The 21,814-nt window shown below is 37.6% G+C and overlaps 1 protein-coding gene across 1 annotated transcript in view; it reads right to left on the minus strand.

Annotated features, from left to right (window-relative positions):
* ELP2 (elongator acetyltransferase complex subunit 2) overlaps positions 1-18,367 on the minus strand; it is a 38,316-nt gene extending 19,949 nt beyond the window's left edge. The window contains exons 1-9 of the mRNA XM_030265824.4: positions 18,169-18,367; positions 17,985-18,063; positions 16,220-16,305; positions 14,313-14,463; positions 13,025-13,102; positions 8,491-8,555; positions 2,553-2,619; positions 1,540-1,674; positions 530-625 (exon numbers count right to left, since the gene is read on the minus strand). Coding sequence (XP_030121684.4) covers positions 530-625; positions 1,540-1,674; positions 2,553-2,619; positions 8,491-8,555; positions 13,025-13,102; positions 14,313-14,463; positions 16,220-16,305; positions 17,985-18,063; positions 18,169-18,300 — 889 coding nt within the window. The 5' untranslated portion in view covers positions 18,301-18,367. The remainder of the gene's footprint in view (positions 1-529; positions 626-1,539; positions 1,675-2,552; positions 2,620-8,490; positions 8,556-13,024; positions 13,103-14,312; positions 14,464-16,219; positions 16,306-17,984; positions 18,064-18,168) is intronic.
* Positions 18,368-21,814: the final 3,447 nt, after the last annotated feature.

Raw genomic sequence — 21,814 nt, forward strand, 5'->3', positions numbered from 1 at the left:
AGACACATAACAGCAAATCAGTACTCTAAACAAGGCTCAGAATCTAAGGATTTCAAAAGAAAGATAAATATTAGAGCAAAATGCAAAATTAAACTATAAATAACAGTTTCAATGGGAGTCTACACTAATGCCTTAAAGTTACATGCTTGAGAAAATCTGATACTCCAGGAATCTACACCACTAAAAACAAAGGAGAGCTCTTGAGGTATGTTCACCTTCTGAAGAACAGACATTTTAAAAACATGTATGAAGGTAACTTATTAGAGCTATTAATTCATACTGATTAATTTGTACACCATATCCAACAAATCACTTACAATAAAGTCTTTACAGCTCTGTTATTTAATTTCATTCCTTAAAGAAAATGTGAGTACAAGGCAACATCTGTTTACTCATAAAACATTATTTGCAGAATTTAAAGACTGTTATCTCTACAAGAACAAGTGAACATGCAAACACAATATGAAGACACGTGACTGTATCTATGTATACGACACTTAACATGGGTAAGTGTTTGGTATCTTTTTACCTTTGGAAAATGGAGGTTGCCAGTGAACTGCATACACCCAGTTTTCATGACCAGCCAACACAGACTCCAAAGAAACTGCATATGATGTGTCAGCATCTACCACAAATCAGAGAAAAGCATATTTCTTTCTAAAAGCCAAGAAAGACCAAGTCATTTCTGATATCTTTAGTGAAAATAATCAACTGCTTTCAACATCTACCAATATCTCAAAAGCTTCCTGACACCGAACAGCTCCTTGAAATCCTACTTTGGCACAAGCCCTGAGGACCACACTTATGGTCATAGGTCAGTGTATTGCCTCAAAGGAGCCTCTCAGAATTCCTGGAGAACTCTCAAGCAGCGTTGAAATAAATGCTCTAAATTGGCACTACACATATTCTTAGGCATATTTGCACCTCCAAACGACTGAAAACACGAGCATTAAGATGCTTCAAACAATGAATCAGGATTTGCAGGAAGTTATCGTGAGCACTTTTTACACATAACATCATATACACTTCATTATATTAACTAGGTTACCAAACAATTTACTCTACGATGTCAGCAATGCAAGCATCTGATGTTACCATGCTTCAACAGCTTGTTAAATGACCATAAAGTAAACCTGCACATACTTATTTGTTCTTTGCAGTATGTTTCTAATCTTTAAGTAATAACAGTACATTTTAATTCATTGAATTCAAAAGAAAATGAAAGCTAAGCTATTAAACTGGAGAACTACAGAACAGTTTCTCTCTCATAGACAAATAAATGTCCTACATATTGCACTTGGAATATGCATAACAATAACAAGACATGTTGGTATTAAGCTCTCTCACTGCCTTATCATTCATGTAATTCCTTAACTTTTGGTTTTAAAACAGTAATTCTGCTTTTTCAACAGCTAAAAACAATGCAGTCAACATGAAACAAACCATACTAGGTGGTAACCACCTTATCAGCTTCCCTGGAACCATGAAAAGATACACAAGTGAAAAGCTGTGCCAGAGAATTTTACACCTGTTACCTACCTTTAACAGTAAAAATATTCTCTTTCAGTTTTATGGAATCATCTTCAGTTTCTGGAAGCTGCTTTAATTTTGTACATACTTTCCAAATTCTTATCAAACAGTCCTTAGCACAGCTTGCTAAAAAAAGGTCCTCACCTATTTGTTTTCAGAAAAAGAAAAAAAAAAAATAGAGCCATATTTTCATTACAATCACTGCCATGATTAAATGACTAACCTACCATCTTTCCATACATGCACTTAACAGCATTATCCCAATTTTTTCCTATTGTACACAGTATCATAAAGAAATCCAGTTTTAGTTCAACATCAATTCACTTTCCCTACTATTCAAATTAAAATTTCCCTACTACAATTCAAATTCTCTACTATTTTATAACACACTAGGAATATGTCCATGATTGTAAGATGTGGAAGATATGGTAAGCACTGTACATGTTATACATATACTTTCCTACTATTTATGGGCTGTTGTTTTTGGAATTCTATCAGCATCAATACTTGTCAAAATCTCCTTTTCTTCTTTACTTTCTCCAGGCTTGTAGCATCCTCAAATTCCTTTTTTTTTTTTTTTTTTTTTTTTTTTTTTTTTTTGGTGCCATGCAATACCTATTTGATTAGTTAATGTCTGAAAATATTCTCCTTGTAATTTCCCAATTTAAAAAAAACAGGGGCGGGGGGGAAGCAAGAAAAGAAAATATAAACATACAATTCCCCTCTACTCCTCCTTACTCAGAGATATTTGTATATTGAAAAGGACAAGTTGCTAAAGTCCAAATTTGTTTGCATTTAAGTACCAGTCAGGTAAACATACCTGAAACAAACATGAAAAATGTTTTAATAGGATACAAAATTTCATCTTGATTTTTAATATTAATTACCACCATCTCAAGAAAACAAACATCACAGCCACAAGAGCTTAGGTGCTACAGTGCATCAAGGTCAACTGTTGGAGGGGTAAAACACTAGTACTGCCATTAAACCACTATTCCACCTTATTCATCTTGCATACTGACCACAGACTGCCCACTCAACGCCTCTTATCCAATCTTCATGGCCAGGGAGTATTAACGTTTTCTGAAACTGAATAACAACTCCTGTTACATCACAGAAATTAACCTAAGGACCATGCACATATCAGCAATAAGCTTTATTTTTTCAAGTCTTTTATATTTATAGCTTCTATTATTTGAAACAGAGAAAAAAAATAAGCCACTATTAAGGATTGTAATTTATACAGATTCAAGACGAGTCTTTTTGGTTTTGCCAGCATTAGATGAGCACATGTAACCCATATATGAGCAGGAAAGGATGTGAATTTAAGGTGTACACCTGCAAGAGGCTACAATCTCTCTATGATACCACTGAAGCTTTTTTAAAGTTTATCAGGCTTACTGTGGTATATGAAGAATATCATAATGCAGGTTTGACGTGACAAGTAATTTCTTGTATTTGTGTGAAGTAGATGCAACTGCAGATGATGAAGAAAATGAATACAAGTAAAATAAAGTATAAAAAGAAGAGTAAATGCTTTGAAATTATGTTCCAGAATAATTTTTTATTTATATATTTGTAATAGAATATGATTAGCAAGAATCAGTTATGGCACTGGCAATATTCTCTATGTTTCTTAAGTTTATTGACAAAATTTCTAACAGCTGACGGAAAACTCTGCATGAACACGGGCTCAGGAACACCAGAATACAAACACAATCTAGACTCCCTTTTAAGAACTTTTACTAGTAATTTATTTTTATTTGTAACATATGTAATGTTACTGTTTTACTTTGATTTAAGTACAACTATTTACTCCTTTCTTATCATTTAACCCATTTCTATTTTTCTTTGCCCAGAAACAGTGCTACTTCCATGATATTTTTTTACTCCAAGTTGAATTAAAGTAACATTGCCTGAAGTAACTCTTACAGTTAAAATACTAGTGTAGTTTAGTATGAATAACTTATCACATTATTTCTGGCATTATATGTTACTAAATCCCTTACCTAGTCCTACTTAGAACTATGACTAAATGACAGCCTTTCCTATCAGCACACACTTTCAACTGAAGTCTCTCTTCCTATCTGTGACAGGAAAAAAAAAGGAAAAATTCGTATGCATATGAAAAAAATCCACACTCAGAAATTGGTGCCACTCTCTTTGATCCAACATTTCTGATATTCTCCAAAATTACCTTCCCATCAATCAGTATTACTCTACCTCTCCTCATCACACATTTGCAGTCACAATCTTAAAATGGTTTCATTTGGAAAAGACATTAAAGATCATCTAGATCCACTCTCTCCAGCTATGAGCAGGGACACTTTCCACTAGACCAGGCTGCTCAAAGTCCCATCCAGCCTAGTCTCAAGCCACTCCAGGGATGGGGCATCCACAACTTCTCTGGGCAACTTGTTCCAGTCCCACAGTAAAGAATTTCTTCCCAATATCTACTCTAAACCTACCCTCTTTCAGTTTGAAGCCATTGCCCCATCTCCTGTAACTACATGCCCTTGTAAACATCTATAAAATTACAGAACCATCGATATATGAGATATATGACCAGAACAGGATACATGATCAGACTAAGCTGATCAGATACTTCCAAATCGGAAACTTTAGGTCTTAAGAATGTGTTGTCACAGCCACCTAAGACTTATTTCGCAGGTCACTTCTGCAGTCACTGACACCTCCATATGGGACATTCCACAGAGATGTTTATGTTAAACATGTGCCTGTGTAGAGGCAGGAAGGAACAGTCCAGGAAGTGAGATAAACAGCAACCTGAAGATTTTTCTGAAGATGACATGCTTCTGGCAATACACAAAAATATCTTTAGCAATTGATATTTTAGATAATAGATAAAACACATTTATTTATTCATTTATATGATCTTTGAGAAAATGCTCTGTATTTTATAGTCATCAACATTAGTTGGTAACTTTTCTCTAACGGACAGATTTGTTCAGGCTGAACTGCTGCTAACATCCTTCTCTTTTATTGTTCCTTTAACTCTAAAATAGTGTGTATATCTCCTGAAATTTGACCCTAATATAAATCCAAACAAATACTTAATCATTTTCCCTTTTCAAGGTGTTGTGGATTTTTTATAATTATCCTCCTCATCTTACACCAAAGAGATCCATTAAGAAAAGCAGCAATTTGTTTTCCCTTAAAAGACTAAAACTAATTATTTTGAGTTTCTAAGTCATTTCCTGAACAGGATTTTAGGCACTACTTAGCCTGAAGTTCTTTTAGCCTGCAGTTCTTTCATGCTGCAGAACAAGCATGCTTTAACAGTCAGCTGAAAGTCTGTACTAATTTTTATATGCTTACATTGAATAGTCCCACTGAACTATTCAAATGATTTAAAGTAGAGGCTGCTGAATTTTATTACCTCATATTCACTCACAATACCAGCACCAGATGGTGTATGAGGCCTCATGCTGAAGAGAGATACCCCCAAACACCTGAAAATGCATCCAGTTCCTTAAATGGATTCATGCCGCTTTCCCACCCCTATAACATCATCCTCCACTCTTCAGCCATCTGAGCAAGGTCAGCACAGTGGCTGGAAAATAGAGGTGAACACAAGGGCTATGACCATATACAGAACCGAAGCATGAGGAACACAACATTCTTCGTCAAATGATTTAATTTTAGGTGGTCTGCAAGAAGCAAGGAGTTGGAGCCAGCAGTCATTATGGGTCTCCTCAGACTTGAGATATTCTAAGATTCTATGATTCAGTCAAAGTTTTCAAGATATTGGTTCCCATAAAAACTGTCGACTGAAACTGAGCAAGGAGTAGCGTATGCTGTTATGCTAGGATTTTTAGTATTGTTTTTGCCCCTATCTTTGAAGTTTGTCTTTTGGCATCCTATATTCAGTTTCTTCAGATGTATTCAGTTCTAAAATTGAAGCAATATAAAGGTTTGTGCAGATGCACATGGTCATTATTTTTAGGTGATTCAGTCGAAGTTTCTACTGTTGTTTAGGTTCTATACACACCAGTGTTTTGAGCTGTCATTCTTCTCTTTTTTTACAATCTTGTTTTTATAGTCTCATATTTCTTCTCTGTTTCAGCTTCCACTTGGTCCTCAACGGATACATAAGAAGTTACAGTACCAACAGTTAAATCTAACAAAACCTCCTGTTCTGACTAGTTCACAGGCTTTCCCATGCCTCTTACCTAATCTCTGAACATTGTTGCTTAGCAGCAATCTGGTCTCTTTCTTTTTAAGCAAAGAATAAAGCCGTTCTGTAGGCAGCACAACTAATAAAGCTGTGGACATGCCTAGCACACTCTGCACAACTAATCCTGCCCACACTTTGGATATGTATCTTTCAGGACTGGGCTAGTAGCTTGGTAAATCTGGCAATAGTGGTCCAAGTCTTCTCATTTTTTCTCCAGCAGACATTAGATGTGATATCCCTCCTCTATGCAGCTGTTAATCTCAACAGATTAGAAAGAGCCTGAATTATCTTTGATTCATCTCAACTATGCCAAACTATTTGGGTGGAACCCAAAACACATGGTACACCTGTTCTCAGAAAAACAAAGCTCAAATGAAAATGTTTTAGTTTAAAACTCTAATTTAGTCTGCTGCTTTACTTCCTTGCCCTCCACAGGCCACTTCTGTAGATGTTATATCCCAAGCAGGAAGACATATCATGGTTTATGAGATTTCTCCCTGGATACTTTTATAAATCAATACCCTCTTCCAACAAGTCAGAAAAGCAAAGAATTAATTTTCTCTCTACTATATAACACAGTAAGGAATCTGTGAGTAAGGAGTCTCAAAATATGAAAAGCGTGTCCACTCAATTGTAAAAACCAAGCAGTTTTTAATGAATAAATACATTTCGACTGCAAAAGTAATGAGTTTACCAAAAGGTATCTTGAATTAGCTAAGATGCTTCATCCTCCCTCAGAGTCTAACAGCGCCCTTCAAGTTTCATAGGAATGCCCTGTTATGAATGTGTGTTCTTCCTCTGGATTCATACTCACATTCATAACAACCTTTTTGAGGACGTTAACTAAAGGAAGCGCTTTACAAGAGTTACTATATTAACTGAACAGAGCTACAGGCCCTTACCAGTAAGGGAATGACACAGGAGCTAAGATTCTAATGACCCTCCTACGCCAAGTTCCAATAAAAAATGGCAAGGCTACACTTCCTTTGAATACCTTTAATACTACTAAGAAGCCATAAAAAAGGTATCAGTGTATCTGAGAAAACCTGGTGAATGAGATTTAGCAGTTAGGCAGGAATTCATGTCCAAAGGCTCACAAGAATTTTTAATTCTGTTAATAGTTGTAAAGCACAACACAGACTCTTCTCTTTGAGGCCTGCGCAGTCCATTTAGCTAGAAGAGATGTTCTGTAAAGTTAAGATAGACACCAACAAAAAGTCCCACCTCATTTTAGAGATATTCTAAACACCAACTCTGCCACAACAGCTGGTGAAAATACTTTCTGAAATTGAAACTGTAAAAAATAACACATGCAAAACAAAACTGCTCAACCCTTGTATAAATCAAGTTTCCTACCTCCAAAAAAAGACAGCACAAACTTGCTTACGAAGCTTAAGAGGGAACTTGTTTATTCAAGTTACCTTCCTTTACCCTCCACAGACTGACTGCCTTTTAAAATGGCAGACTATTGTTATAGTAGAAAGTTTGGGCAACAATGGACAAAATAAGTTATGTGCCTCTGAACATTTTTGGCAGTCAAACCTTATATAATTCATTAACCCAAATCATACAAGAAAACAAGTTTCAAACTCTGAAGGAGAAAAACCAACCACACAGTCCCTGAGATAAAAGTCTTTCTTTAACTCATGAGAATCAATAGTGGCATTTTGCCATTGCTAATGCCCAGAGAATTCATTAAACTGACATAACTCATAAGCTACACAGGAAAAAAGAAAAAAAAAAAACTAACCAAGCACCCTTCTTTTCTTCTGAGTGGTCAAGAAATCATTAAACATAGTAGAAAGGAATTAAGTACTTATCTTACTGGCAACAACAGCAACCAAAAAAATCTTATTACTGTACATGGCAGCACAAACAGGCAGATTTATCTATAAAGTAGCTTTTATCTCTCTCAAAAGAAAAAAATAAAGGAGTATCTATTCTTTAATCCCTAAAGGGAGTATGTCTGAGCAATTGCAGCAGACTAAGTGGTTCTATATATGCCAGTTTCAAAGAGGGGTTCTAAATGGTAGTTTCACTGGTGAAATGGGAGAGCATTTGTGATTTGAAGGGTTTTTTAAGGGAGTGAGAGAAAGAAATAAGTGATACTGAGTTCTGTTTTGGAAAACAGTCATTCAACACATGCTTTAGAATCTAACAAAACCTTTGAACAGATGCAAGAGAGGACATAACATTTTTCTACTGCTCAAAAGGAATATTTATCTGTATGAAAAACTAAAAATTGCCAGCTTCCAAGTAACACATGAAAAATGTGTGCTTTTATAAGATTGGATACTCCTAAAAATACTTTTTTTTCATGTTCAAAAGCAGTTAAGCATAAAGGGCATACTTAGCAACAAACATAAAATTCCTCAGAAGTCATAACAGTTTTATTATAAGAATTTATAGAATGAAAGTAACATCATTTCCATATGAACAACTCAATGCCTGGATACTTAACAAAGAAGGACAGTTGCAGCTATTTTGTACCAGTGGGAATAGAAACAGGCCATCTTCACACGGGAAAAAATTTTAGAAAAACAAACACTTTCATGCACTGAATTCAGCTTCAATATTCTGTATGCACATTTCATTAGTACCTAGAAAAAAGGAATTAACTATTTGAAAAAAGGTTGTTGTATAGAATGGCTACATAGAGACAGAAACGACTTACTGAAGAACTTGGAAAAAATTACCAGCACATTTGAAAAGAAGCAGAAAGCTCAGTAATGCTCTGAGCAAGAGACAGAAATTGCAATTACCTGACCATTCTGCTGTATAAACAAACTTATTTTGCAGTCATCACCACCACAGGCCAGTATTGGTACTAGAAAGGAAAAGAAGGTCTTTATTTTTTTATAAGATCTAATATTCTAGGACATGAAAAAATATAAACAATGTAAAAATCAATACAGAAATATAACAATACTAACAGACAGGCAAGTGTGATACAAGACATTTTTAATGTTTTCTACACTAGCTGTCTAATAAATCAGTATCTCAAGAACACAGAATTCAAAAGTTATTTTAACTGCAAATAAGATCTATAAATATTTAAGATGCTAAAAGAAGTAGTTTGCCTCAAGCTCATATATACGTAGGAAGTTCAAGTATTAGAATTTTTAATTAATTATATTTTATTGATATCAACAGGTATTTGCTCTAAAAACAGAAAGAAGGAACAAAAGAAGATGACTCAGAGCTAAGGCAATTCAAGTCCCTAAATCAACTAAGATGGTTTAGATGGAGTTTGCATAATTATTATACAACAGCAAATAAAAAGATCAGAATAGAAAAATAGATCACCATTATCTGTACCCAAGAATACAATAGCAATGAAATGTTTTTCACTCAAGACTACTCAAGTCTTGAGTAGTGTTGGAATCTGTGGTATTGATGATTCTGAGATTGTAAAAAGTCTCTTTTTGCCCCGTTGCCAAAGAAGAAGTCATAATTCATCTGTGCTGTTTTCAAGGTTGTTTATTCTTGCTTATCTCTAACATGTTCTGCTGCCCTGCTGCAGGTCTGTCCTGCAGGGCAGCGTGTGGGGCTCTGACCCTCAGTGGGATGTTACAAACATTATATACCAGAAACTACGTGTGCTATATTTACAATAATGTGCCAATATCTATCATCTACGTTGAACAGTGTGTCCCCAGCCTAAACCAATAGAAAAATGCCAACACTACAGTGAAACATGGAGGGCATGAAGAAGGAGAAAAAGAAGAAAACACACCCAATTTCATCCATCTTGTCCCCTCTGAACCCCTAATCTAGAAACCTAAAATTTTACTTTTGCACCTGTGCCACACTTAATTATTACTTATATCAAACACTCAGAGCTTGTAATTCATCCTGTAAGATTGAAAACTCTTTTCCATGGACAGAGATCAGAGACAGTGTCTCTGGCGGCTCTGTACAGGGGGGTTCCTGACCTCCTGCCAGGGTCCCAGGTCCTCCAGGGCAGCCAGAGGGGAGCTCTGGATTCCCCCAGAGTAGTAGTTGACTTCCACTGGCTAACCTAAAAAGTGCACAAACCCAGTATGTATATTGAATCAAACCAGAGAAAGTTAAGTTTAAAAAAGAGAAGTTAGGCAGTGTATTAGATCCTCTCTCCAACTGAAGAGGATGAGGAAAAATAGTTAATGATTATTCCACTTTTTTTTTTTTTACGTCATAAGGAAGAAGTGTTACTGCTGTAACAGTGGGCTGAAACTGTACAAGCAAATAAATTTAGAATAATACTATGAAGAAATAAGTTTTAAGTTAAGGGCTAGACATTTGCATTTCTCAAGTCTGGGTAGAAAACCAGATACCAAATTTCACTAAAATCAACTACTTCTTTTAACAAAAAGCTTCCATAACATCCCTTCATATAGATCTTTACTATGGATACTATGACTTTACTAGATCTTTTATCTTTACTATGGCTAGATCAAAAATCAACTTGAATATTCACAGTATCTTTATCATCTATACTAATCTCTTCTTTCTACTTGTACCAAATCTGTACCTAGTTATCCACTGTTCCTCTTGCATTTCTTAGTCACGTTGCATATTCTCTTATAGTTCCATCACTTGCTTCCTCTCTCTAACCTCTAAGTCACAATTCACCTCCATCTCCTCCTCTCTTTAATAGGTCTACAAAAAAAAAAAAAAAAACTGCTTTGGATTGAAGGTGATGAGCAGCTTTGGATGAAGATCTGGTCATCAGGTCCACAGAAATTGGGCAGGAGTGACATTTTCTTCCATAAAACACAATACAATGGATGTTCTTGAAGACAATATTATCCTTTCCTGAGAAACACATTTTTATGGGCCATTACTGTAATTACATATTTACTCAATGGAATGAGCCTTTAATTAAGAAAAGCAAAAAAGAGAATTATGATTTAGTTGCTGCTGCAGACAAATGAAAATACTTTCACTCAAAAAGTTCTATCAAGAAATATCTGTCAAAAATGGACTAGCATATAGTTTTTCACATAAATGCTTTGGAGTATTAGAATTTGGATCTGATTAAGATAAAATTCCTGCAGAGGAAATAAAAAAAATAAGTTGGATAAGCAGACCTTTTCCCAGTTCACTTGCCATTTTTTTTTCACCTGTTGCAATTCAGTTCTGAGGAGACACTTATTTACTGTCAGAGGCCATGCTGTATCATGGCAATTATCCAGGTCTTAGGAAGAATCAGATTACATGACAAATAGCTGATCAAGATTTGTAAAAAATAAATCCTATTGCCAGCATTTTAGAAGCAGAGTTTGTGCAGGGACTGTAAGGCAAAAAGCAAGTAAGCAACCAAAACTGCAAAAAGCTCTTCTTCAAGGCTAAACACCAAATGTATAGAAACTCCTTAACAAAGAGGCTGCCAGAGAAGTGTTTAAGCTGCCTTCCAGCTGCAAATGGCTTGACAGGTTTTTACGAGCAGTCTATCAGATTTCCCTGTTTGACTTCTTGACAAAAGTGGTTCCATTTTTTTTTAATAATTCATTTTCAAGGACAATCATTAAAATCCTAGGCATCAGGAACATCTTCTGAAAGTTAAAGCACCCATTGCATACGTATTAATTTTCAATGCAAGCCTCAAATTTCTTTTCTTGCTGAAATTAGAGATTACTGTAAATGCTTCAGGAAATGTAGTTTATGATTTTAAGAAAAGTAATTCTGTATTTAGTTCCTGACTTAAGAAATGCAGATTGTTCTCAAGAGAAAAGCTTCTTTGAATCTCTGTGCAGCTGACAACTTAGCCTTCGTAAAGATTTCTGAGCAACTCCTAAATTTATCATAACCATTTTTCCCTGAGGATCATTAAAATTCCAAATTGCCATTAGAGATTAATGCTTCTGACAAATTGATAAGTAATGATTTTTAATAATATATTTTAAGCTACTTTATTTAGATTTCAGAATTAACATACTCCTCAGCTGTATGGACTACTATGTCAGGTTTAGGGAGAAAACATTGGCTATGTTTTATTAAAAGTCCCTATACAGATTTCTACAGGAAACACCTCTATACATTTACGGTTCAAAATCTAAACTGTTTCTTTGCAATTTTAGCAGCAAAGAATTTTAGAGGTCATCTATATTGGAACTGGAACAAAAAAAATCAAATGTCCAGAATTTTTTTAAATTACACACAAAATAAAATTTTTGTGCAAATTGAAAATAATTTCAGTTCTTGAGAAAAATAAAGAAGTCTTTTTCAGTTTATGAGCACTGTACTGCTTTGGATAACTAATCTGAATTAGTTATCCAAACTATTATTTGGAAAAGTTCATAATAAAGGATTGTCCTGCTCTCAATGTAATTTAAGCAACACTGATTTTGGGGACTCGAGAAAACAAAATCCTTGCTATTCCACCATTCACAGAAGCTTCAACATTTCATACAATTTGAGTTTCAGAAACACTTAGTTTTAAGAACTAATATGATAATTTTAATTTATGGTGTTTTCAGGATATATGGTTACTTCTCTTACACACAACATGATTTCGACATTGAACAGATACACAACTCTAGAGTGTTACAGTGAGAATTTCTTACCTGTTCAGTATCATAAACGAAGGCATAATCCATTGTTTTATAATATCAATGTTATGCTCATAGGCACCACAGACACTTCACTTCTAAAAAATATTCACACTTGCAGTAATGATTTTAATTTAACCTCAAGCTTTTTAACTTCACCTTAACAAGTACATGGTAGCGTATTTACCTATTTGCACAAAAAGAATATGTCTGTGGCAGCCTACAAAACCTAACATTTCTGTTAGTAGAAACCTACATAAACCATACTGAACAGTTAGGCTAAAGTAGTTCAGCATCTCAAATTTTTTCACATTTAAGATTGAACAAAGAGATTGTAAACACTGCTTGGGAACCTATGGTTTTCAATGCAGGTCTTCAGATTTTTTCTGAATTTTGCCCTTCAATTCAAACAATAAGACAAAACATATGCAGCAGCACCACAAGGAACAGGTGGAACTAACAGCATCATCCTATCCCATTCATTTACAGCATTGTTATCCTGGTTTAAAACTTTCCATCTCAAGAGCTCAACTAAACAACTCCATCTGAGTGCCATTTGGAAGACACTGTAATCAGTCTTTGTTTTTAATTATTGAGAAGAGTTCAGACAAAATCTTTAGATACAAGAATCAGTTTAAAGAGATTTCATAGGAAACAAAAACTGTGGCACACAGGTCTGGAGTTAGTAAAATGAAAATCTGTTTGGGGGATTTCTTAGATTTTTCTTCCTGCATTGATATTCAAGATGTGCAGCTTTACTTACCATCGCTGCCAGGCAAGAAGGATAAGGAGACATCCATAACAAATCCATTTCTAAAGTCCAGAATTTCAATGCATTTAGCTGGAAAACAGGAACAGACAGTGTTGATCTCATTCACTGTGACTATTACAATTACACTGTCATTTAATTCTATATTACATAGTTAAAATTTCCCATCCATTTTTATTTTAAGAAGCTGAAAAAAATCTACATTTTTTCAGAAGCCTAAACAATAACATCATCTACTGTATGGCCATAAAAATTCATCCAGTTAGTTGAGTTAGAAGATAATACTGAGTGTTAAATCTATAAAGCTTCACTACGGTAACACGCCAGAACCAATAAATCTTACAAAATATATCCTGTGGCAACAGCATTAACAGAGGAAGATAAAACTGAATTTTCTATAACAGCAGCTAGAGAGATGAGCAAAAACCTGACAACATCCCTGAGATCCTGGAAATCATTAAACTAGTAAGCCATCCAGATGAAAATCGACAAGAAGATAGCAGAATAAAACCTGTCTACAGCAGAAGAATTAGTCCCTCTATAACTGTAACCCACACCAGCAAGACAAAATGGAAAAGATGAGACTTCATGGAGTTCTTTGGGAGCACCAAAAACACGTTCCAGAACATACGACTGTAGATTGCCAACTCCCACCTCTTGTACATACCCAAGGCAATATGAGCTCTTCCAATACATCCAAGAAGGAAGGAAGTAGCTGAAGAAATGCAGTCAGTAAAACTGAAGCAGCAAATAACACCTTAAATCTCAATTATCTACCCTATTTATTTCTTATGTATTTTAGAATGCTGTTTTCCCATATTTCCATGCAAGAGCCTAGTTCAACAAAAGGTCAAGATCCCATTGTTCCAAATTTCACTGGACTCAGGCCAGTAGAAAAAGCAAGTGACTAGTTAAACCTCACTTTTCTAATGTCAGCACTAATCATTTTACTACATAATTCTACTTCACATGTGGATACAACTAGTCTGCCTCCACATAACAGAGCAAAACAATGGTTCAGATTATCACAATCTGAATACATATTTTAAAAAAAAAGTAAATTCTGGCCACACATCCCTGAAAAAATATAAAGATAAATCATTCTGCAGAACAAATCTTACCCAAGGCTTTCCAAGAGTAATACAGTGCTTTGATGTACTAAAGTCTGAAGACAAATCAATGTAGTTGCATTACAAGATGTTAGTATTTAATATCTAATGGATAAGCATTCATCATTCTTATTTAGCCAATATGTTATTCCTAACATAAAAAAAAATGTTACCTTCTGAACCATGCTGAGACCAGATTCTCACAGTTGAGTCAGAGGCTGCAGAAGCTATTAGCAGATTTAAATCAGGTTCATCTGACTGGTAGACAGCATCCACAGCAAAAACAGAGTCCATGTGGCCTTTGAGAGGAATACTTTTCACAAGCTAAACACATGAGAAAATTTTACAAAGTTTTAAATTCTAGTAATTTATGTGAGACAATTTTTAAAGCCACTTTAGGGAAAAAAAAAAAAAAACCAACTTAATACTGAAAATCAGTTCTACACCTGCAATGGGAGAGTGTCTGCCAAGCTATGCTTAAGCTAGAGCATATTCCAGGAAACCTGGAGAAAGGATACAGCAGCAATGAATATTAAATTGGTAAGATTTTGCTCAAAGCTGAACAGAATTAAATGCTCCTGTATATATTATACAAACCTCAGCCTTCCTTGAGGGAAGCTGGAAACAGTATAGAAGTTAGGAAGATAAGTTTTCCTTCCTTTTTCTCCTTCTCTTGTCCCTTACCCTAAGGAACATCTCTCATAAGTTTGAGAACCTTAGTGAAGGAGATAGAGAACACAATGGAATAAGCAGCAGCTACAGCAGCTCCAGCAGCAATGTTTAGCTTGTGTTCTCACAAACCAAAACAGCTTTTTACTGCTTCAAAATGCCAACATGAGAAACAAAGTCACTAAATCTAGACAATGAGTACAGGTGATTCAATTTGCAATCTGTTCTTCTAAACACAAAGATCAAAATCAGAAGCTTTGAATTTTGCAACCAGCAGTTATCCAGCATTTATTCAGATTTTATCATAGACAGACTAGAACATCTCTTACCAAAGTACAGCCTGGTAGGCCTCAGAGAGAATTTTTGATTGGTTGAATACAGAACTTTGTTTTAAAGAATTTACACTAGTCCAGAACTCCCATTAAAATGTGCACATTTAGCCACATTCTTTTGAAATCATTGCCATATGGCTAAACACCACATCAGCATATAAAGTTTATTAAAAAGTCTGTAAGTTAAATAAATGCATGAACAGTTACAATGGATCAGGATGAGAAATAACTTATTTCTGAGAACTTTCCCCCATCAAAGTAGGTTCATTTCCCCCTACAATGCATTTTCATGCATTTTAAAATGCCAGGTCTAATAACCTACTTTGAGACAGATGATGAAAATGGGTTACCTACACAGCCATTCACAATCTAGTGCTTAATAAGCAAGATGTTAAAAGCTAGATAATAAAGTGGTTTTTTCACCAAAATTTCAGGTAATTTGGAAGGCTCTTTCACACACACTGAATCTTTTGCCTTACATTTTACAGTGCAAATAATAAATTAGCATGTCTCCTTACTTTTCTCTATTTCTCATTTTTGTTAAACATCTACTCCAACTTGTATATCATCCTGGTAAGACTACCTATATACAAACCTCACACTGTTGTACAGATTGACCAGAAATCACTAGAAATGGGTATAAGGAAACAAGGAAGAAGGATACAGAAAATGTCAGCTCAGAATAGTCCTCATAGTTTGAAGGCTTTAAAGTGGTTTAAAGAAAACTGCCATGTGAGAACAGAAAGCTGATGAATCAAGAACAGACAAACAGGGTCTTTCAGACACCTTAACAAATCCACTCAATGACTAGCAGGTTCGTTAATTTCTTTACCAATGTTGATTTGAAAAAGATGAACCACAGAAAAGAGGAAACAACATTTAAAATAATACCTAGCAAGATAAAGTACCAACAATTTCAAGGGTACACAACACTGGGTTCAATTAAAAAAAAAAACAAAACAAAAAAAAAAAAAACCCAGTCAAAGTGAAACAAATACTATGAACCAGAAATACACACAAAACAGATAATTTGTGATATGTGAGAAACTAGTGCAGAGGGAGACTTGAAAAGAAGTTACCTGATTATTCCATGTTACTGTATCTTTCCATTCCCAAAGAATAAGTTGGTTATCAGATCCACCAGAAATTAACTCTGTTTCAGCAGCTAAAAAATATGCTTTGGTTAGTTCAGTGTACACTTAACTTTTTAACAGCAACATAAGCAGTTCTGCTGGTTACTACTAACAAAATATCACTGGTAACAAAAGCTTCCACCAAAATAAAGTATGGTTAATAGGAGTTGCACTGCGCAGAACAGGTTAAAAGCAAAGATATTCCCTAAGAAAATACAAAGAGAAAATTCTCAGGACTATTTAAAGTTCTGTGTGAAAGTGGTAAAAATACCTTTCCAGAAGACTCTCAAATCCAACAGCGTAAATTAATCTTTTGGGTTTTTGTTTAGTCTTTTTGAAAGACAGGAAAATAAAGCAAGAGAAATTTAACCAAACAGAATTCAAAGCTTCACGAGAAAATTTAATTTCCAAGTTCACTGAAAATAGATTCTTTTAATAATTTTTAAGAAGAATATGTTTCAGTGCAACCCCTTGAAAGGATGGCAGTTTATATCACTATTAAAAACTAATGTTTGCATCTCAGTATTTCTCAAAAAAAAAAAGGAAGCAGCACATTACATTAACAGTCTAATCAACAGTCAGAATTCTCTTCTTCAGTGAGTTTCCATAAACACCTAAGGGCAAGAATATATGCCTATGAAAAGCCTGCACTAAGCAATGTTAAATTCTGAAATTACTATCCAGCAAAAGCCTCATAAATGTCTCAAACATTTCTTTATATCTGAAGTTTTTTTTTATTGAGCACATAACCTCTATGCAACTTCAGAGCTTTATACTCAGAGATTGCTGAAAAGGCATTGAATCAAAATCAAAACATGCAAAACTCCACACGTTACTGAAGAGTGTGGTAGAAGAACAAGCAGCACAAACCATCGACCTGCGTGAACTGCCACAGCCCCAGGCAAACATCTTCCTGGGGTGCCTTTGGCTGTGGGGCCAGAAGCAGAGATTCCCTCACCACGCAGCTCACCTGGGTTTGGCAGCTCGCATTCCTGCAGACCCATCTGTTAAAATGAGGCCACACCTTGAGTACTGTGTCCAGTTCTGAGCCTCTCAATTCAGGAAGGGCACTAATGTGCTGGAGCAGGTCCAGAGATGGGCAATCATGCTGATAAGGGTCTGGAGCACGCATCTTGTGAGTGGCAGAGGGAGCTGGGCATGTTTAGCCTGGAGAAGAGGAGGCTCAGGGCGGACCTTATCGTTCTCTACAAACACCTGAAAGGAGGGTGTAGCCAGGTGGGGGTCGGTCTCCTCTCCCAGCTAGCAAGTGATAGGATGAGTGGACACAGTTTTAAGCTGCACCAGGGGAGGTTTAGGTCAGACATCAGGGAAAATTTCTTAACAGCAAGGGTGCTTAGACATTGGAATGGGCTGCCCAGGGATGCGGTGGAATCACTGTCCCTGCAGGTAGTTAAGGAAAGACGGAACTCAGTGCCATGCTGTAGTTGACACGGTGCTGTTAGCTCCTAAGATGAGCTCAATGATCTTAAAGATATTTTCCAAACTAATTAATTGTGTGAAAATCCCTAGCGGGAAGCTAGGCTTAAGGTGAAAGGATGCACTGCAAGGGTCGCAGTTCCCTATTTCCTTGAATGTCCAGCGCAGCCCCGCTGCTGCCGGGCCTACCCCGCCACCTCTGCCCTGCCAGGGCAACAGCGCCCGCGGCCCGAGAGAACCGGCCCCGGCCCGGCCCCACCGCCGCGCTACTCACCGTGGTCCCGCCGGCGGACCCAGCCCACGCAGTTCACCCTGCCGGCGTGGCCGCGAAGGGCGGCGACTGCCCGCCTCACCTACGGGACAGACAGACAGCACCGAGTCTCAGGGACTTGGAGCGGGACCGGACTGGGATTGGTCCGCGTCCCAGTCCCATCCCCTCTCAAAGTGCATCAACTCACCACTGGGTCGTAGAGGATGACGTCGTGGCAGCTGCCGAAGGCGAGGAGGCCACCACGGCCCCAGGCCACGACGCCGCCGGCCGCCCTGTTGGCGCAACAGGCGATGTGACAGAGCGACACGGGCGCCGCCATCTTGGCCGCCGCTGCGTGCGCGACCCCGCACGGCTCCCGTGGCAACGACCTCGCGCGAGGCGGGGCCTGAGGGGCGGGGCCGCGCCTGTGCCGTGTGGGGTGCGCCGTCTGGTTTTTTGCCTGTTTTGCGCTTTCTGCCGAGAGTTCAAGGGTTTCAAAAGTGTAAAATTTTTCTGTTTGCTGGCTGCTGTGAAGAAATCCCTCCTAATGCCCAACCTAAATGTCCCCCGGTGCAGCTTAGGGCTTTGTCCTCTCATCCTGTCGCTGGGTGCCTGGGAGAAGAAAGCAGCCCCCACCTGGCCATAATCTCTTTTCAGGGAGTTATAGGGATCGATAAGGTCCCCCTGAGCCTTCTTTTCTACAGGCGAAACAAGCCCAGCTCCCTTCACCTTCACCCTTTCTGGATCCTTCGCTAAGTGGTTTACACCTGAGCCTGGAGAGAGCAGAGTATCAGAGATGCTGTCGCTGATACCCATTCCTGGGCTGCTTCCATCACCTGTGAAAAATTGGTGGTGCCACCTCCTGATAAAGATTCATGCTCAAATTAAGTCTCTGACGTTGGGATGTATTTAATATTACCGTGTATGATTTCCCTAAAATTGAGAATTTGCAGCTGAGCAATGGCCAGGCTAAACGGCTTGATCTGAATATGTTTGAGTACCTCTGCTTTTCATGGGAATAAAAAAAAAAAAAAAAACGAGAACAGAGCAATTTGTGAATTCCATCTGCTACATTTTTATTTTTCAATTCTTTGATATACTTATTGCCCTTCCTGCATGCAAAATTAAAATCAAATCAAGAAAAAGAATACTGCAGTGATATTCTAGTTTTACTTGCATGGTCGCTAGCATTGAGAAAAGGGGTCACAATACAGGCATGGATGTGTTCAAATTTTATCAGCCACTTGGCTTCACAGGCTCAAGGACGTTGCTAGTTCCCAGTAGCCGCAGGTACAAACAGCTGCCCCACAGGCTGAGTAGGAGTTTTAGCAGGACCTTCAAGACATCCACGTTGCCTCCAAATGGACCGCCCCACACACACAGAAGGCCATGGAGCATAAGCCAGGTTGAAGTATAAATGGAGAGCTCAGCTATGCAAGCATGGAAAGGGAAACAGAAGTGTGCTTCCTGTCCCCAAATCACACCTAAAATATCCTGAAATAATTGAAACTGAACTGAAAAGCTGGAAAGTCTGGGCTGGAGGGAGAAGCTGGTTTTATGAGGCTGTGCAAGGGTGGTGGGGGAGGAAGAGAAAGCAGTGAAAAGCAAGCAGGCACCCAGAGGAAACACTGTATAGCACATGGAACATTTTGGGCCCTAAACCTCTCCTGCCTTTATCTCCCCCTGTGTTCTTGAATCGTGGCTGGCAGCAGCGCTGTAACCTGACACAAAAACACTGCAGATAGGCACAGTTGTTTTCCAGTGGGTATGAGAGGAAGGAAGCTGTGCCTGATCACACACTAGATACAGCCAGAAATGTTAGCTGCTAGGGGAACAAATGACTCCGTGCAGAAAAATGCATGGATCCAGTCATCAAAGCATGCCTTGACTGAGGAGTGCTGTCTGGAGCTGCCAAGGATGGCTGTGCAGCAGTCAGGTTGCACAGCAACCCCTTCTGAGCAGGCCTTGCCAGGCCGGAGTCAGGGCTCCAGCAGAAGGAGGTCGGGCACTGCCAGAAAGCTGGGTCATGTTATAGGAGTTGCATCTGTTGCTGTGGGAACAAAGCTAGCTCTGGCTGTGATGGTAGGCATAAGTGTAGGCTTTTTCAAGATGGATTGGGTGAGAGAGTCCTCTGTGACACAAAAAGTTAACCCAACTGATAGATAACCTGCTGCTTTTACTGTCCTCTAAACAGTTTTACTAGGGTGCTGCTTATATTGGAGAGATTAGGGGTTGTGTCTTTGCACCCTCAGGCATTGTGGCCCCATTCTGCAGGGTTTTTTGGGGCTGGTCCTTGCACACCTCAGGGTGCTTTTCCAGCCAGTTTGAGATACCACATTGTGGAGGGCTGCTAGTGCCAAGTATTGACAGTGATTTCTTCTTTTCCCCAAAAAAAGGTCTGTCACTGTCACCCCTGTGCCACCCTAACAGAGTCCAACACTGAGAGAACTGAGATAAATCAATGCAGAATATGGACTTAATAGTGCCATGAGGAATGCTGTAGGAGCACCATGGTGCCATGGCTAAAGAAACACAGGAAGGTGGATTTATGTCCGGACAGATAAACGCAGATGAGCCTGGTTTCTTACTTGTCATGAGTAGGATACTTATGTCAGTACTCTGTCTGACCAAGGCCTCATTCAAATGAGACTCTGAGCCTTTGGTCAAACCCAAGAAAAATCTTTGTGGATTCTAATGTTACAGGATCTTCTCTTGAAAACCGAAATGTCTGGAGGATATTTTATGAGAAGTTTAGAATATCAGATAATTACTATAGAACCAGTATGCCTTTTAGGAACACATACTTTATAAGGAAGTAATAGTGATGGTCATTGGTGTTGCAAGGATAGAAAAGGACATACTCTAGACTCATTGCTAGCTGCCAGTCTTCATTCATAGCTAATGTCCTCATGAAATTAAAATCTCCTTTAGAGGCCCAGAGAAGTTCCTTCCCCTTAGAGTGTTTCTTTCCCCTTAGAGTGGGTCATCATATCTGTCCTTGTTTTCCTTCATGTTCCCAGGAAAGAACTTCTTTATTTTTCAGAAATATATGTAAAAATAATCTTCCTCTTCTTCTCCCTTTGGTGCAACTTTTGAGACACAGGAAGAACTCAGTTCATTGAACTTCAGAGATGGTTATTATAGTGCCTAAGCAGACTTCAGAACACTCCATAGTTTTGTTCATATCTTTTATGTATCCCAGTGTGGTTCTGCCAATGGAGGTACATCAACAAGCTCTGATAAGGGAGATACTACTTGAACAAAAGCTTTCCTGAGCTGGAAATATTTTTTCTAGTTCGTTAGGCATCGGAAAAACTTCTATTCCAATAGTAATTTAATAGCAAAGCAGTAATTTTGTATCATAATTTTGTATAGTAATAGTAATTTTGATGGTAAACCCATGTTTACAAATGAGGTTTTGCAGATAGAGATGGTTTAGTGCCCTTCATGTGCTCCCTACCCAACTGGGTTATGCCTACAACTTTATGAGAGATGGAGAAAATACAACACTAATGATAAAGTTGTATTTAGTGCTTAATGTCCTTATCTAACTATGTCTAAACACTGAGATGAATATATAATTACATTGCAAATATGTTAAATCAAAGTTTAATGCTTTCTTTCATTGGGTGAAATATCCTTGGTTTACAAGGGTATGTGTTCATAGACAGGAGTCATTCTATAAGACCCTATGAAAAGCAGCAGTCACATGTTAATTTTACAGTTTAATTTTATGTAGTTAAGTTCAACAGAAGAAAGTTCAAGATTTGTTAAATGAGCAAAGCTAGTACTCAAAGGCTGGGGACCTTGTTCTTGCAAGTTGTTGAACTCAGCTTATCTTTATGTGTCTTCAT

This window comes from Taeniopygia guttata, chromosome 2 (genome assembly GCF_048771995.1).
Source record: "Taeniopygia guttata chromosome 2, bTaeGut7.mat, whole genome shotgun sequence".
NCBI lineage: Eukaryota > Metazoa > Chordata > Aves > Passeriformes > Estrildidae > Taeniopygia > Taeniopygia guttata.